The sequence below is a fragment of the Cydia pomonella genome, chromosome 24 (assembly GCF_033807575.1).
Source record: "Cydia pomonella isolate Wapato2018A chromosome 24, ilCydPomo1, whole genome shotgun sequence".
NCBI lineage: Eukaryota > Metazoa > Arthropoda > Insecta > Lepidoptera > Tortricidae > Cydia > Cydia pomonella.
This window is the reverse complement of record NC_084726.1, coordinates 4,355,152-4,372,014: the sequence shown is the minus strand read 5'-3', so window position 1 is coordinate 4,372,014 and position 16,863 is coordinate 4,355,152. Positions and strand designations below refer to the sequence as shown.

The 16,863-nt window shown below is 36.5% G+C and overlaps 1 protein-coding gene across 1 annotated transcript in view; it reads right to left on the bottom strand.

Moving 5' to 3' along the window:
* LOC133531065 (uncharacterized) overlaps nucleotides 1-16,863 on the bottom strand; it is a 68,945-nt gene continuing 52,082 nt past the window's right edge. The window contains exons 3-5 of the mRNA XM_061869162.1: nucleotides 9,616-9,757; nucleotides 8,586-8,776; nucleotides 1-5,462 (exon numbers count right to left, since the gene is read on the bottom strand). Coding sequence (XP_061725146.1) covers nucleotides 1,677-5,462; nucleotides 8,586-8,776; nucleotides 9,616-9,757 — 4,119 coding nt within the window. The 3' untranslated portion in view covers nucleotides 1-1,676. The remainder of the gene's footprint in view (nucleotides 5,463-8,585; nucleotides 8,777-9,615; nucleotides 9,758-16,863) is intronic.

Here is a 16,863-nt window from a genome sequence, read left to right as displayed (position 1 = left end):
TAACATTTTAAAATTGTCTTTATTTCATTTATAATACATCAATAAAATACTAATTGTATAACCGCATAATAACTTGTTAATTTGTAGGTAAATACATCGCTCGTACAGACTTAACCAACAACAAAAAACTATTCCTTTATAACAAAATAATACATTTCTTGTAACTGTTATTTAAACGCAGTCTGGTCAGGATTTATATAAAATTACTAAAATAGTGGTATTAATTATAAAACTAATATCGTGCCAAAAATAATTTAGATACTCGTTCAAATGATAACTACACCAATATCGTAGGCGCATTTAAGTATTTCGTTTACGGAATAATTTGTGCTTATAATCATTTTATTTATTGAAAGGTTCATAATAATAATTATGTATTTTTATTCTCATTTCTTTTCCAACATCTCAAGAATATATTGGTTGTTGAAATAAAACAAATCAAGGCCGTAGCGACATCTATCGGAAATGGAAGACATTACTTCTGACCAGACTTGTCAAATAATTCAAAACTTATACATTTACTTATTTTGAACTACTGGAAATGTCAAATTTTAAAATGAATAAACTATTGCCACGAAGAAATGAAATCTTTGTATATTTTATCCTTTGGGTCACTTCACATTATTATTTGTAATAATATATGTCCGATTTCTGAATAAAAAGGTACCTTGGCGATTTGCCGCCTTATTTAAAAATAATGTTAATAATAAATAACGCTAACTATTCTATAAAATGGCCTTGAAATGCTCGCACATTTCAAAATAATGATAAATCTACAGTTTACAATATTGTGGTAGAAACTGAGGACGGAATGTCAAAACAATTGAATACCTTCTAATAAATTATAATCTCAATTAATTTGATATTAGGTACTTGGAATGTGTTTGAATTAAAAAAGTATTTTTTATTGTGACAGGTCCTTAACACTATTTTACGAACATTAAAATTGCTTTCACAACCGAAAATAATTCTTAACATTTTTATTTTTAATTCACAAAATACCGAAAATACTCTAAGATCATTAGTAGAAATGTAAAATTAGAAAGGCACATGTTTTAAAATTTTGTTAAGGTTATTAAGATTCATAATTTTATCCCAATATAAGGCACTTACGTATTCTTTCGATGATTTTTACACTTTTCTCTTATATCTAAATGCACTCACATAAGTTCTGATACAGTTTCTGACAATGTAATGAAATAGCTTGTGAAAGTGTATACTGGAATTATTTTCGGTAACAGTTCAAAATGTTACGACAATTTAAATAAGATTGTATCACATAGTAACGAAGTATTATTTAACAAGACATTAAGATATTATCGTTTGACGGTTTATTTCATTAAACATTAAACTATTTAAAGTGAAAAGGACATTGTGCAGTAAATAAATTACTCGTAAAATAGGTATTCAGATTTTCTCGAAACAATAACCCCCTTATTCATAAACGTGTACTAAAGTTACGATGCCGCTAATCATCGTTTGTCCCTTTCCATCATACCAATACGACAGAAAGGGACAAACGATGAATAGCGGCATCATAACTTTAGTACACGTTCTTGACTAATCGTCTTGTTAAGACTGCAAAATAAAATAAAGAGACACCAAATAAGGCTATTAAAAGTTAATTTCTCAATTGAATCTGTATCAGTACTTTTGTAAGTCTTTAATATGTGTTTTTACAAGTATTTACCACCACTTGGGCTTCTAGAACTAGACTTAATCGAAGTCACAGATATGTTGCCAGAACTACCGCTACTTACCAGTTTAGGAGGCGGCGAACTGGGCACCGAGAACGTTTTATCCGTCAAATTCTCCTGACTTAACGATTTTTGACTCATGAAGACAGGAATCTTGGAAGACACTGTTACAGGTTTAGATTTATCAGCTGCTTTCACCGGTATACTGCTTGGTTTAGCTGAAATGACCGGTTTTACAGCTTCAGCCGATCTTAATTGCATTTGGTCGAGTTGTGACAATCTCCTGTTCTCCAAATCAGTGCTTGTAACTATAGTTCCTTTTGGAGATTCGTACGTCGCTGTTCTGAATTTGATGGTAGTGTTTCTTGGTAAATCGAAGTCGGAATGTCGTTTCTTTGGCTCATCTTGTGTCGTTTTCGTTCGTTGTTCTTGTCTGGCTGAATGGTGCCGTTCGTTTGAGATGAAGTCGTTTAGCATTTCAGGGTCCAGTTCGTAGGAAAGTGGGGGTTCGGATGGAGGTACTCTTTGTCTACTTGAAACTTTATCTTTTTCTTTCTGTTGTTGCTTTTCTGTCCTTGGTGTGACGACTTGGATTTCTGTTATATGATCGTTCTTTTGTTCGGGTTCTTGAGGACATTCTAATCTTTGTTTCTGCGAATCTGACATGGCTACCGGATTGATAGTGTATCGTGTTTTGGTCACTTCAACTGTATCGTCTTTTTTATCTTGCATATCGTCTAACTCTCTGATTATTCTTATTCCCAATTTAGATAATTCTTCTGGTGTCTTTTGTGCCATGAAGCTAGGGTCGTTAGTTATTTTTTCCATCAACGCTTTAGCTTGTTCCTCGTCTAGTTCAGTATTTAAAATAATTGTTTCTGTTCTTGTGTACGCGGGTTCTTCACTTGTGAAATGCATGTTAGGGTTCTGTCTTTTTATTTCGTCTATTATCTTCTTGTCAATGTCCGCAACATCGCCTTCTTCCAAGTCCAATTCATTTAAGTCTCCCTTTTTAGAAATACCAAAAGTGACTTGTTCCACCTGCAAAGGAGCATCTCCTTTAGCCGTTATGTATTGCGTAGATACTTTCTCAATGTTTTGTCTGATAACTTTATTACCAAATTTATCCTCTGCAACATTTACCGTCACCGTTTTCTGGACAGGCTCCTGGGTCATTGTCAGTGACATATTTGCTGGTTCCATGTACAATGTCCGTCCATCTTTGTCTTCAGTTTTTCTCTTTATACCTTCAACAATATCTGGTATTAATCTTATATTTGATTCTCCGATTTCTATGCTTTTAGTATAAGATTTTCTTTGCTCTTCAGCTGGTTGGGATTTTTCTGTAGTTATTGTCACCACATTATTGCTCTTTCTTGGCTCTGTCCATTCGCTTGAGAATGTTTCCATTTGAGGTTTCTTATCGAATTTCATACTATTGTTAGATCCGACTCTGATGTTACTTACGAACTCATCGTAGTCTTTTAATTTCGGGTCAGCGGTTTTCAAATTAAAATTGACAATGTCTGGTTGATGTTGGCTGATAGCTGATTTAGATGCATCAGTCATTGGTGTCGGAGTCTCTTTACTTGTAGCAGCTTCATTCTTTTGATCAATATGTACATTCAAAATTGGATTTTTCGCTAACAACTTTTTCATCATATCAGATTTAGGTCGTTCCAAACTGTTCACGTAAGTATTACGACTTACTTTCAAATCATCTGGAATGTTAGTATCATATGTCATGTGTTTTTCATCAAATTTGACAGGCGATTCTTTTTTAGGACTCATGTCATGAGTGCTATCCAAAGAGCTCATGTTGCTACCGTCTGAAGTAGATTTCGCAAATTCTGATACGAGTTTTAAGTGCACTTTCATGTTTTCGTCAATAATCCTCCTTGCCAAATGATCTGATGTTTCATGAGACTCACTCTCAACTAGAGGAGGTGATTCGGGTTTTTTAATTTTCTTCTGACCTTCTTGTTCAGTCTTCTCAGAGTCTACTGAGCTAGTGGAACCTTTGACAATAGCATCCTCCAAATTGCCAAATTCAGAAGCCTTTTTCAAGCGATTTCTTTGGAATGTATTAAGCCCTTCCATAGCAGAAGTCTTAGCAATATTTAAGCTAAGTCTAGGCTCTTTGTGTTTAATTGTCACTCCTTTCTCTGGATCCATATCAGGTAGTGTATCTTCGGCTGTAGAATCAAAGAACGTTGATTCTACAACGGACATAGCTTTCCTCTTTTTAGGGGACAATGTTTCATTTATTTCACCATCTTCAGCTGATATGTCTAAGCTTTGCGCCCTCTCTAAAGTACCAGTAGATGGCATATTTGTTTTAACTCTCAATTCGAATCGCGATAAGTCACCTAGTGAGGCGGCTTTGCGTTCATTCTCATCCAGAATCGAAGTGTCGTCTGAAGCAGAGTTGAGAGTGTCATCTAGCGGCGAACTGTGGATCGTGACATCACTGTTGTTTAATTCAATAGTTGTCGATCCTTTGTCGCTTTTTTCGCTATGATTTAAAGATACAACCGAGTGGACGTCTTGGTTAGAAGAAAGGTTAGATTTGGAATCTTCGAAGTAATTGTTGAGAGAATCACTCTCCCGTTTGAATGGTCTGTGAACTATATCGTCAATGTCATCTTGGCTGAAGTTAATTGATTCATCAGCGTTGGGTTGGGGTGCTGGTTTGGTTTTAATTGCTTTGGGTGTCGAGGTATTGTATGATGTTGTAGTAGTGTTAGGAGACGTCATGGAATCATGCAATAGACTTGAAAATTGCTTTTCACTCTTCAGGAAGTCATTTACATTTTTTAGTTGTTCAATCATGCTGTCATCTGTTTTATTTTTCTCAACTTCAGGCGGTGAAGGCGCTTTGCCTTTAGATTTCTTATTTGGCTTTGGAGCTTCATCTTTCTTGTGTTCATTTCTGTCATTATCCTTTTCGTAAAGTAGTTCTGATGAACTCTTCCTGTTGCTTCTTGCCACTTTGGCAGCATCGAACATGTGCTGAGGTAGTTCTTGTGGTATACCATTTTCGTCCCGTTTAATTCCACTTGAGTTAAGATCAGTTCTAGCAAAAGCAGTCGGCGCATTTTCAGACGTCTTAGACTCAGCACTTGTATTTAATTCTTCTGGTTTTACCCTAGCATTGGGAATAGGCGGTGCCATCTTTTCTCTCCTTTTAGCAACTACAGGTTTCTTTACTTCTGTCTCGCTTTCTAGTTTAACATGTGAAGCCGGCGCTGGCCGTTGCGGTTCAGGTTTATCTGGTTCATCAACTGTTTTCTTCTCAACTGCCACCATGCCATTTTCGACATTCTTCTGTTTTAAAACTCCATCATCCGGCACATTAGGCGGCAATACTCTAATTCCGAATTTCATACCTCTTTTAGGATCATACTCTCTCTTTTGCACTTCAGCGTGTTCTAGATTAGCCGTCCCGTTTTCTGCTTGAATAATGACATCTCCAGTTGAATGCCTTACCTTGTTCTTTTCAGTTTTATAATCGACGGGTTTAGCCGTAATCTGAGCAACATCTGAATGTCTATTCTTATTCAGTTTAATGTTCTTCTCGTTTTCTCTTTCTAACGTTGTGGGGAGGTCTTTCTTCTCCTTCTTGTTTCGCTCCAGGGTTGTGGGGACGATCTTTTCTGTGATTATCTTTTTGATGCCCTTTTGTTTGGTCTCTAACGTGGAGTTGTTGGAGTGAGACGCGTTGGGGGACTGCGGTGGGTGGAGGAGCTTGCCTTCTTTCTCGAGCTGTAATTAAAAGAAAAAATAATCAGTTCAGTGGGTATCCAAAACATAATTATATGGACATATTCAGACAGATTTAGTAGATTTAGTAGTTCATGTGTCATTCTCCTAACTTAATTCGTTGGAATAGTAATCTGAGCCCCTAGTATCAATTTATTCGATAGCGAAACGTGACGTACGCGTTTGCGTTAAGTGTAATTTTGTGTGGGATTTTGAGATTCCAAAACCTCCCGCTTGGCGCTCTGTTTCTAAATCCCATACAAAATGAGACTTAACGCAAACGCGTACGTCACGTACAGACGAGTTAAATGGTAACTGATCGGCCCTAAGTAAAGTACACCATGTTACTCTATATAGGTTAGTTTACACATAGTTTACACTATTAAACTATTATTCTCATAAGTCATAGTCATAGCTATCCTAAGATATTGACAAACATACAACTTCATATGCTAACAGTTGTGCTAAACTATAAACAAACTACTATGTTATAACATAGTATCATTCGAGATCAAAGTCAACACGACACAGACATAAACACATCCTTGCGCCGAACAATAGTGTGCATTCCAAAACGTATTATATTGTCTCTGGTATGGAAAACAGTCATTGTTCAAATCTATAATAACTTACACATCAAGCAAAACTGAACCTTATTAACTATGCACAAAATCCTATTTCGATTACCTTTTTACAACCATTATGACGTTTTAATAATTATGTAAGTAATTTTTCAACCAGTTCTAAGAGTCCTCTCGTTTATTCGTTTGTTCTTAGGCGGCATGTGTCTACTTTTAATGGTTATCGAAAGTCATAATGTCGAACGAAAAAGCATTAGAAATGTGATATGAATATTTAATGTTTTAAATGTCATTGGTGTTGCGTAATAAGTAAATGGGTACGAAACTGATGTTTAGCTAGAAAGTAGAGTGACTTTTGAAGTCAACTAAAAAAAAATATCGAATTCTTTTGACTTCTCATCATTAGTGGCCTTACCATAACTGCCTTAGCAGTGTCAAACTGATATACCTATTCGCTAACGTCATGCATAACTTACTTTCTATACATCTCGCTCGCACTAATATGCCAGTACGAGCGACATGCATAGAAAGTAATTCACGCTCACGCTAGCGAATATGTCAGTGTCAACGGGTGGTAGCCAGTGTTGGCCGAACGTTAATTAGAATTGAAAATATTGAAAATTAACCAATACAAATTGAATTTGAATTGATTAAGTTGAATTGATTTATTAAAATGCATACAATATTGAAAATTAACCATTACAAATTGAATTTGAATTGATTAAGTTGAATTGATTTATTGAATTGCATACAATATTGAAAATTAACCATTACAAATTGAATTTGAATTGATTGAGTTAAATTGATTTATTGAATTGAATTGATTGATCGATTGAATTGAATTGGACCGTCCGTTACGGACTTACGGTATACTTACGGTTCAATTTGTAATGGTTAACTTTCAATTCTAATTAACGTTCGGCCAACACTGGTGGTAGCCATAGTTTCGCTATGTTAGTAGGTAAATTACCTCCGTAAGTAAACAACAATTTTACCAAAACCAAACACATTTGGCCTACCGGGCCCTTAGGATGCAACCAAAGAAGTGCGTTGAGGATAAATAAATAAGTAAGACACTCAATCCTGAGCCAAGTGCTTTTTCATGCTCTCCCGCAAAGCACCTATGTACTTAAGTATTAGAAAATGTTGTGTAAGGCTCTGGTCGTAAAAAAGCGTAGAAAGCAGTGAACAATACGGCACTTTCCTCACGAGGGCAATTATCCATCGACGAGAGAACTCTCGCTTTCCGGGATGGCCTGGAATCTAGGGAAAGATTTCACCGGCATTTTTTCTCACAGAAAAAAGATCAATAGAGATATTAGCCATCGGAGATTTCACGGCAATTTTACTTCTTGGTATTTGTTTTCAATTTAATGTTATCGTAAACTTGGGCTAAATGTATTACCTAGTGTAAGTTTTGCATGCCAAGTGTGGCAGAACATGCATTCATGTAACCTATCTACTGACATGACAAATTGTAATATCTGTGTAATGTTCTAGCAATATAAATGATTCTGATTCTGATTGATAATATTCAAAAATATTTATTTATTATTTTAAAGGAGTTTCGTGTTATCGATTAGTCTAGGCAATTATTTCTGGTTTTTGTTAGATGTAAGTATGAAGTCCTAGACAAAACTGCTAATGTAGGTAGAGGACACTGTGTAGCTCCATATATTGTGTGCGAAAGTTGTCAAAAATGTACGTCTGACAATTCAGTTACCATAAGCATACCATTGGTATAGCCCCGAACTGAGCAAAGCTTGTACTATGGGTACTAGGCGACGATATTCATATGTACTTATATACATAGAAAACACCCATGACTCAGGAACAAAAATCTGTGTTCATCACACAAATAAATGCCTTACTAATGAGTCTTAATGGAGTTCCGGGCTAAATATCCTCAAGAATTAATTAAAATTGACAGTTACAATGAATTTAAATTATATTAGGATAGAATCGTCATCAGCAACCGCGATGCGGCGTATAAAGTTAATACTCGTACTAAAACGAATACTATGGGTAAACCAATTAAACAACACTTAACTACACGAAAATATTTTATAAAATGTGACAATCCAAATCAGAAGGGACGCGGCGCGCCAATATTATTATTATTATTTTTTTTTATTTTTATAGGACATTATTACACAAATTGACTAAGTCCCACAGTAAGCTCAATAAGGCTTGTGTTGAGGGTACTTAGACAACGATATATATAATATATAAATATTTATAAATACTTAAATACATAGAAAACACCCATGACTCAGGAACAAATATCCATGCTCATCACACGAATAAATGCCCTTACCAGGATTTGAACCCGGGACCATCGGCTTCGTAGGCAGGGTCACTACCCACTAGGCCAGACCGGTCGTCGTCATATTAATGCGGCACTAGGCGACGTAAGCGCTGACCGCCATAAGGTCCCTTTTGATATGGATTGTCACAAATGTTTTGTGTTAAATGACTTTAGACCCGTTTACATAACTAATATGTCTACAAAATGCGAGTTTAAAGGATTGTACTCAAGACTCACCGTGCTAACATCACCAGTAGAGCCAGCCCTCTTCAGTAACGGATGCCGCACCGCCCGCCCCGCGCCGCTCACCCTCCCCCCCTCCACCACCTCCAACTCCACAGGGTAGGGGGAGGCGAGAGACAGGATCGCTACAGCGTCTTCTAGTGGAGTTCCGGAGAACTCTATCTTGATGCTTTTGATTTTGTCCCCTGAAAAGATGAAGATTGAATTAATGACGTGAAATATTCCTAAGCGTTCAATTCACGAGTATGAAGCGCAAAGATGAGGAGAGCATCACAAGGCAGCGTCGGTCTGCTAATATTACTCATACAAGGTAGCGTTTTTGGCCCTCTAATATTCATCATAAGGATTATCACAAGGCAAGGTTTTGCGCCCGTTACTATTCCTCATAAAGGGTACCATAAGGCAACGTTTTGAGTCCACTATTATTCTTCATATAGAGTAAATACCACAAGGCAACGTATAAGACCCGCTACTATTTCTCATAGAGTTCCATAAGGTAACTTAGGTTTCACTACTATTTCTTTAAGAGAGTACTACAAGGCAACATTCTAGGTCCTCTACTCTTCCTAATTGTTAAGTACCAAGTTCCAGCTTGGCAGCCGCTCTGCAGCACCGAATGCACACACCAGAACCCAAAAGGGGTCTTTTATCTAACTCAGTGTACCTCAAAGTAGAGTTTTAGACCCTTCACTATTCCTCATCTCACAAGGCAACCTTTCGGGTTCGGTACTATTCCTCATAAAGAGTATATTTTTTCTGTTTATAAAAGTTATGTGTTACCAGGTACCAGGCTTAGCAGCAGTCGCCAGGCCGCTTCGCAGGAACGAATGCACTCCTACACCGTCCCGAGCACCAGAACCCGAAAGGGGTCTTATCTAAGTCAGTGGTGTACCTCAAACAAGTTTTAGGCCCCCTACTATTCCTCATAGAGAATACCACAAGGCAACCTTTTAGGCTCACTACTATTCCTCTATAGTAAGCATCTTTTCCTCTACTTTTTATTTCTCTTCAAGTAATATTTTACCAGGTTCCAGCTTCGCAGCAGCAGCCGGGCCGTTCCGCAGCACCGAATGCACTCGCACGCCATCCCGGGCACCGCCCGAGCACCGGAACCCGAGACCCGTGAAGTCGCGTGCCCATAGCTTCACTAGCCGAATTCTGGCTCGCTGGAAACAACAAATAAATGAATTAATACAATTAAATGTTTTTATTTTCTGCAACATGACGCCCATGAGGGTCCAAAGCTAGTTAAATTCTTGAGTCAGAGGCAGTTCTTGTTGAATTGGAACCTTTTGTTAATAAATGAAAGTTCAGAATAGATTGTGGAATATGTACAAACATTTGTACCGGGGGTCTGAGGAGGTTAAAAGTATTAAAAATAAGTATGTTTCAAAGATTGCATAAATCCGAGAATTTTGGAGGGGTGTCACCGTGGTCGGGTTGCTTAGAGGTCCAGCGCGTTAGCCGCTTAAGCTGAAGATGCCGTTTCGAATCCGGCCTCCACCACGGGGGCTCGGTCACTCTTTTTTCAGTATATAATATCTATTTCAGTTTTTCGTTAAATTTAGTTTAGTTCAAGCTAAGTAAATAAAACTAAGAGGAAACAAAACCCACAGACAAGTCGAACTTGAACACTCTTTTCATTTTGAAGATAATGCGATTTTGAACAGCGTATGAAGACGTTAAATCGCCTGTTCCATTGTCAGACCGAGGACAGGTGGTACCATTACAGAGAAGATACATCTCTTTAGGTATTTAAATAAAAGTACACAAAATCTACCCTCAAATGGCTCCTTAAGCCAGTTGAGGGTAGATGAAAACATTACATGATCATATAATGAAGGTTAAAGTCAGGTCGTTCAGTGACAGATCCAAGCGGTTTTGTATATGGTATGGTTTAACCAATAAATGTTAGAACTACCCGAAAATGTTCAAATTGTTTGTTTACTTTTATTTAAATACCTAAAGATACACAAACAAAAACATTAAAACTAAGAAAATTAAAAGCTGATACTAAAACTAAAGTAATTAATGTAATAGTAATTAATGTAATGTAATTATTAATGTAATAATGTCTATAAAAGAATAGATAATCAACTATTTTCACATTTACATAAAGATGGACAACATTCATTCAGCATTCGATATAAAACTTTTAGTGAAACTGCACGTGGATACCAACTTGGCATTAGAAAGCTAATTGAACATAATTTCCTGAAGATATAAAAACAAAACAGTAGAAGTTAATAAATTTAATAATACATTACTCGAATGTTAGAATACTAAAGTTTAATACTTGATTACACTTTACACAGCATTTTATAACAAGCAGTTATTGACTTAATGGCCGATTTATAGAAGTGGTTACGGAAATTCCCTCACTGCGAGCTATACGGCTAACGTATTATTTAGCTATTTTGAATTATACCTAAGTACCTACTAAGCTGCATGATGATTTTGTGTCATCCACGATGACGCGCAGATTTGTCAAATCTAACCTTTATTAACATGACCATACGCCATACGAGTCAATGCACGCGCCTTCGTGAATGACACGGTCTATATAGTTCTTACAATCAATACTCGTAGAGAGGCGAATACAACAAAATTGTGAATGAAAAATCACAAACTATAAATGGAGATAAGAATTCTAACTTTAAAATAGCTTGGAAATCATGTCTATAGGTAAACAAAGTGATGGTGTGTTGGTTCCCCTTCGTTTAAATTCAATGCCTATACTGACTGTGTATGTACAGTCAACCAATTTGAATCCTAGGCCACTATAGAACCTTGTCGCTTTAACTAGTCTATACATGACATGCATCACTCAATAAGCACTGTCGTAGAAGTCATTATGACATGGTTCTATAGTGGCCTAGGAATCAAATTGGTTGACCGTACCTAGTAAATTTTTCCCAAATGTAAAAAAGAAGAGTTTAGAGATCAAGTTTTAATGTATGAACTGACCAGTCTTAAGAATCAAAATATTATAGGCTTATAGCCACTATTTAGTTATCATATACGTCGAGATATTCGGAGGATTTTTGTACATTTTATGATAATGATTTGAATTTGAAATCGTTAAACCACAATGTTGCATCATTTTATGTACTATATGAGGAACGGAAGAATCATTTTCGTGGAAAATGTCATATTTCTAGAGCCAAACCTTTGAATACAGATACCCAAAGCTGCCGAAGTCAGGTTCATTGCGGTCTGTGTATGCCCACTGATAACCAGTTCGCCGGACGATATCGCCCTGTCAGTTATTCGCGATTGTCAACTTTTGCGAATAACTGATAGGCCGATATCGTCTGGCGAACTGGTAATCAGTGGGCCCCATTAAAAGTGTTAATATACGTGTATCGGAATGTTGTGTCTGCCTTTTGCAAACATGTCCGACCTCTGCCCGTGTACCCGCCACTCACGCGTCGCCTTGTCAGTTATTCGCGATTATCAGCTATTGCGAATAACTGATAGGGCGATATCGTCCGGCGAACTGGTAATCAGTGGGCCCCATTAAAATGTTAATATATGTGTATCGGAATGTTGTGTCTACCTTTTGCAAACATGTCCGACCTCTGCCCGTGTACCCGCCACTCACGCGTCGCCCTGTCAGTTATTTGCGATTATCAGCTTTTGCGAATAACTGATAGGCCGATATCGTCCGGCGAACTGGTTATCAGTGGGCCCCTTTAAGTGTTATTATACGTGTATTGGAATGTTGTGTCTACCTTTTGCAAACATGTTCGACCTCTGCCCGTGTACCCGCCACTCACGCGTAACAAGACCTCCATATTTCCATTATCCTTATCGACGATCTTTAAGTCATCATGACATCATGCTTGCATCCGTGAGACAGGCATAGCCTTGTTTTTTATACTAAAGTAATCCTATAAGATTAAAACGCAATAGTCAAAATACCTATTATTACTTTTCAAATTTTATATGGTTGCAACTTAAAACCTTAGAACCTGTTGCCGGCTTTGGCAACCTACTCCACTCCTAAGAATAGGTGAAGGCATTAAATTTTACATGCTTGCAATCCATCCATCGGTTTTGCCGACCAATTTATTTATTTATTTATTTAACACCAGTATCTATACAATTTTTGACTGACCTACTTGTTTCAATTGATGTATGAAATAAGTGAAATGCGTAAACGCTTTTTTTAACTTGCCTTGTTAGTATGTATGTTAGTTAGTATGGGTCAAATCTTGGAAGCTAAATTTGACCCACTATCCAATTCCATTTGAGCTGAAATTTTGCATGCATATGTAAATCGGATGAAATTGCAATATTATGATGACATGGAGCTGATCTGATGATGAAGACAGGAGGTGGCCATGGGAACCGTGTGATAAAACAACGCAAACGATTTGTGTTAGGGGCTTTTAGAATTGTATCGATGAGTATTAGTTGTCTGTGTAAAGAAAAACTTTTTGCCAAAACTTATTTATCCAAGAATTGCTCAAAAGACTATTGTGACGTTATCTATGAAAATGGACCTTATTGTCGATGGCGCATCCGGCGTAATAAACGATGCTCCGATACAATTACAACGCTGCGCGACGCAGTGCGGCGTAAGCGCCATCGACAATAAGGTCCCTTTTCCTAGATAATGCCACTATTAAAGTTATATAAATTTCCTGCTGCATTTCTAACGCTCGTTCAAAGCTTGTAGCGATATTGGAACCGTTTGTTTGTATGTGTATTATTTGTACTGTCGTTATCAGTGTCACCATGAGTGATTGTATATATACCTTAATACAACGACATAAAGTCTATGTTCAGTCAAGTTGCTAAAGTCAGCAGATGACACGACACTATGTATTTGCAGTGGCCTTCAGCATCTTTACCATCGTTCACACTGTTAACTGAAATTAAACCTTATTGGAAAGTCATAAGGTCCACATTGGTCAGTTAATGAGTGGCTGTATCACGAGTTTTGTTTTGTGCGAATTTGTTTGTTAGCCGGCAAAATAAAAGCCAACCGCACAAACATTAACGACCAAGGGCTTCAAAGGAAACAGGCATTTGAAAAATCATCATATTCGATGATAGTTGATACCATTTGATATGAATGAGGGCTACCGTTTTTGCGCTCACCAGTTGGCGCCACTGTAGACGGGCGTCCAGAAAAAGAGCTCTCGAAATTCTATGTATTTAAGTATTTATAAATATTTATATATTACATATATCGTTGTCTAAGTACCCTCAACACAAGCCTTATTGAGCTTACTGTGGGACTTAGCCAATTTGTGTAATAATGTCCTATAATATTTAAAAAAAAATCTCATATGCTTTTAAAAGAATACGTTCTAATATACACAAAAGTATAACCCATTGGTTGACTGGTAGAGAATGCCTTAAGGCATTAAGTCCGCCATTTGTACCTTCATGTGTTGTGCAATAAAGATTAAATAAATAAATAAAAGTATCTTACGTCTAAATTTGTCCTTTTTTAAACCTGTTTAATTTTGCATATATGTAATTTAGTTGAATAATCAAAACTTGAAAAAGATTTACCATAATTATGAATAAGTAGTGACAATTTGCGATAAAAAAGCTTGCAACCCCCGAAAATACTATGCATTTGACATTTTGAAAGACCTCCGTCTACACTAGCGCCCCTAGCGGTGAAATTTAACGCGTTAGTCCTCATGAAGTATATCATAATTTACAATTTCATGGAGGACTGTGGAGGTACATAGGAAATCCATTTCCAGCAATGGACGCGAATAATATGATGATGATGATAATGACAGACTTTATTGACTGTCTTGTTTGTATTATTTAAGCTTTAGGTGATACCTAGAAATAGTAAGGTTGGAAATGCAGCTCAAATTTACAACGAATATCAACTTTAACGTAGTTTACATACGACTTAAATTTCAATAAAGGAATATCGTTAGGGATTTGCTCGACTTAGATAAAGTTAATGCAATAGTGAATTAGGCAAGAAGGTTAATCTAAGCTAAGACCTAATCTGTGACGTTGGTGCTGGTGACCTAATATTTAGTCTTAGGTTTGATATTAATAGTTACTTAACGTATTACGGTTAATTAATATACCAATATATTATTGACGACCGGTCTGGCCTAGTGGGTAGTGACCCTGCCTATGAAGCCGATGGTCCCGGGTTCAAATCCTGGTAAGGGCATTTATTCGTGTGATGAGCATGAATATTTGTTCCTGAGTCATGGGTGTTTTCTATGTATTTAAGTATTTATAAATATTTATATATTATATATATCGTTGTCTAAGTACCCTCAACACAAGCCTTATTGAGCTTACTGTGGGACTTAGTCAATTTGTGTAATAATGTCCTATAATATTTATTTATTTAAGACAAATGTTTATACATATATATCGTTGTCTAAGTACCCTCAACACAAGCCTTATTGAGCTTACTGTGGGACTTAGTCAATTTGTGTAATAATGTCCTGTAATATTTATTTATTTAAGACAAATGTTTATACATATATATCGTTGTCTAAGTACCCTCAACACAAGCCTTATTGAGCTTACTGTGGGACTTAGTCAATTTGTGTAATAATGTCCTATAATATTTATTTATTTAAGACAAATGTTTATACATATATATCGTTGTCTAAGTACCCTCAACACAAGCCTTATTGAGCTTACTGTGGGACTTAGTCAATTTGTGTAATAATGTCCTGTAATATTTATTTAAAATTTATTTATTTATTATGTATATTATTGCGTAGTAATCCGAAGCGTTGGTGGCCTAGCGGTAAGAGCGTACGACTTTCAATCTGGAGGTCGCAGGGTCAAACCCCGGCGCGTACCAAATAACGCCTATTGCCCACAGGAGAGAAAACTTGTCCCAACTGTACAGTTTTCTCTCCTGTGGGCAATAGTTAACAGCTTGTTGGGCATGTAGGTAATGATTTTATCATACTAATCCTAATAAAAGGAGTACCTTTTCATGTGGCTAAGGGTTAAATAAGAAAATTAACCTATGTAACCCTTAACTTTTGGTCATGTCTACAGGAAAGATGCGAACACAGTTTTTTCTTTGACCCATTTATAATAAATACAGTATTTATTTAGTCACCTGCAATAATTTACATTTTACGGGGTGAATTATATAGGTCATACTGAGCAACTATTACTTTGGGACCAATCCCAAAAGAACGTACTCCTATCTTAAAGGCCGGCAACGCACTTACAACCCCTCTGGTGTTGCAGGTGTCCATGGGCGTCGGTAATCGCTTACCATTAGGTGATCCGTCTGCTCGTTTGCGTCCTCTACCATAAAAAAAAATGTATGAAACATCCCATTTTTTTTCATCATTCGGGGTTGGTCCCATAGTAAAAGTTGCTCATGTTAACGGCACTAATCATGGGACATTTAAGAGAAAATTTGGAGTATTTTCGATATTTCACCGACATCTGTAAAATTTCTACCGCTTTATGCTTTAAAAGTTGAATGTCCAATTCGTCCTTTATGTTTTCTATGTATTTAATGAAAGCTACTGCAATTGGTTTCTATATTATTAACCAATTAAAACTATGGTTTTTTGCTCCAGTCATGGGATGGATGGCGCCATTAATTTTCAAATTAATAAATATCAATGAAAAATTAAACTTAGCAGCTCTTTAGCCCTTGTTTTACAGGATTTGTCTATACCATCCCATTACTGGTGCCTGTTCCATTATAGGGGGGTTTACTATATGACCCCCTTATATGTAAGGTATAGTAAATGCATGAAATGAAATTTTTTTAATTAAGAAAAGATACTGTGTAAACTGTGTTTGTTTATTAAGGAATAAAGATATATTATTATATTTACCCCCTAAATTATTGCAGGTGGCTAAATAATCCTGTATAAATAATTCAATATGCAATATTTATTAACTTAATCATAAACAAGAATATAAAATCGAGTAACACGAAAACATTAAGCAAGAACTATAAAAAATATGTCAGCCATTATCGGCCTTAATCAAATTTCTACAAACACAATTTCCACTACGGTCAAGGAATCGAATCGATCTAGCTATTACGTGGTTAACCACATCTTCCATCCTGTTCTTTCTGGTGGTGATAGAGTGGGAAAGATTCGCATTAGCATTGTAATCGTCAGGATAAGATTGGAATGCTGCATATTCCCAATGCTCCTGATAAGTCAGAAACCAGTATAAAGTTAGCTAAACTAACTAAAGAACTAATCAAAATATTTATCATCACACTTGCTCGAAAAAGATCATTTCATGCTGGTGTACTGAAGGACAATAGTACATT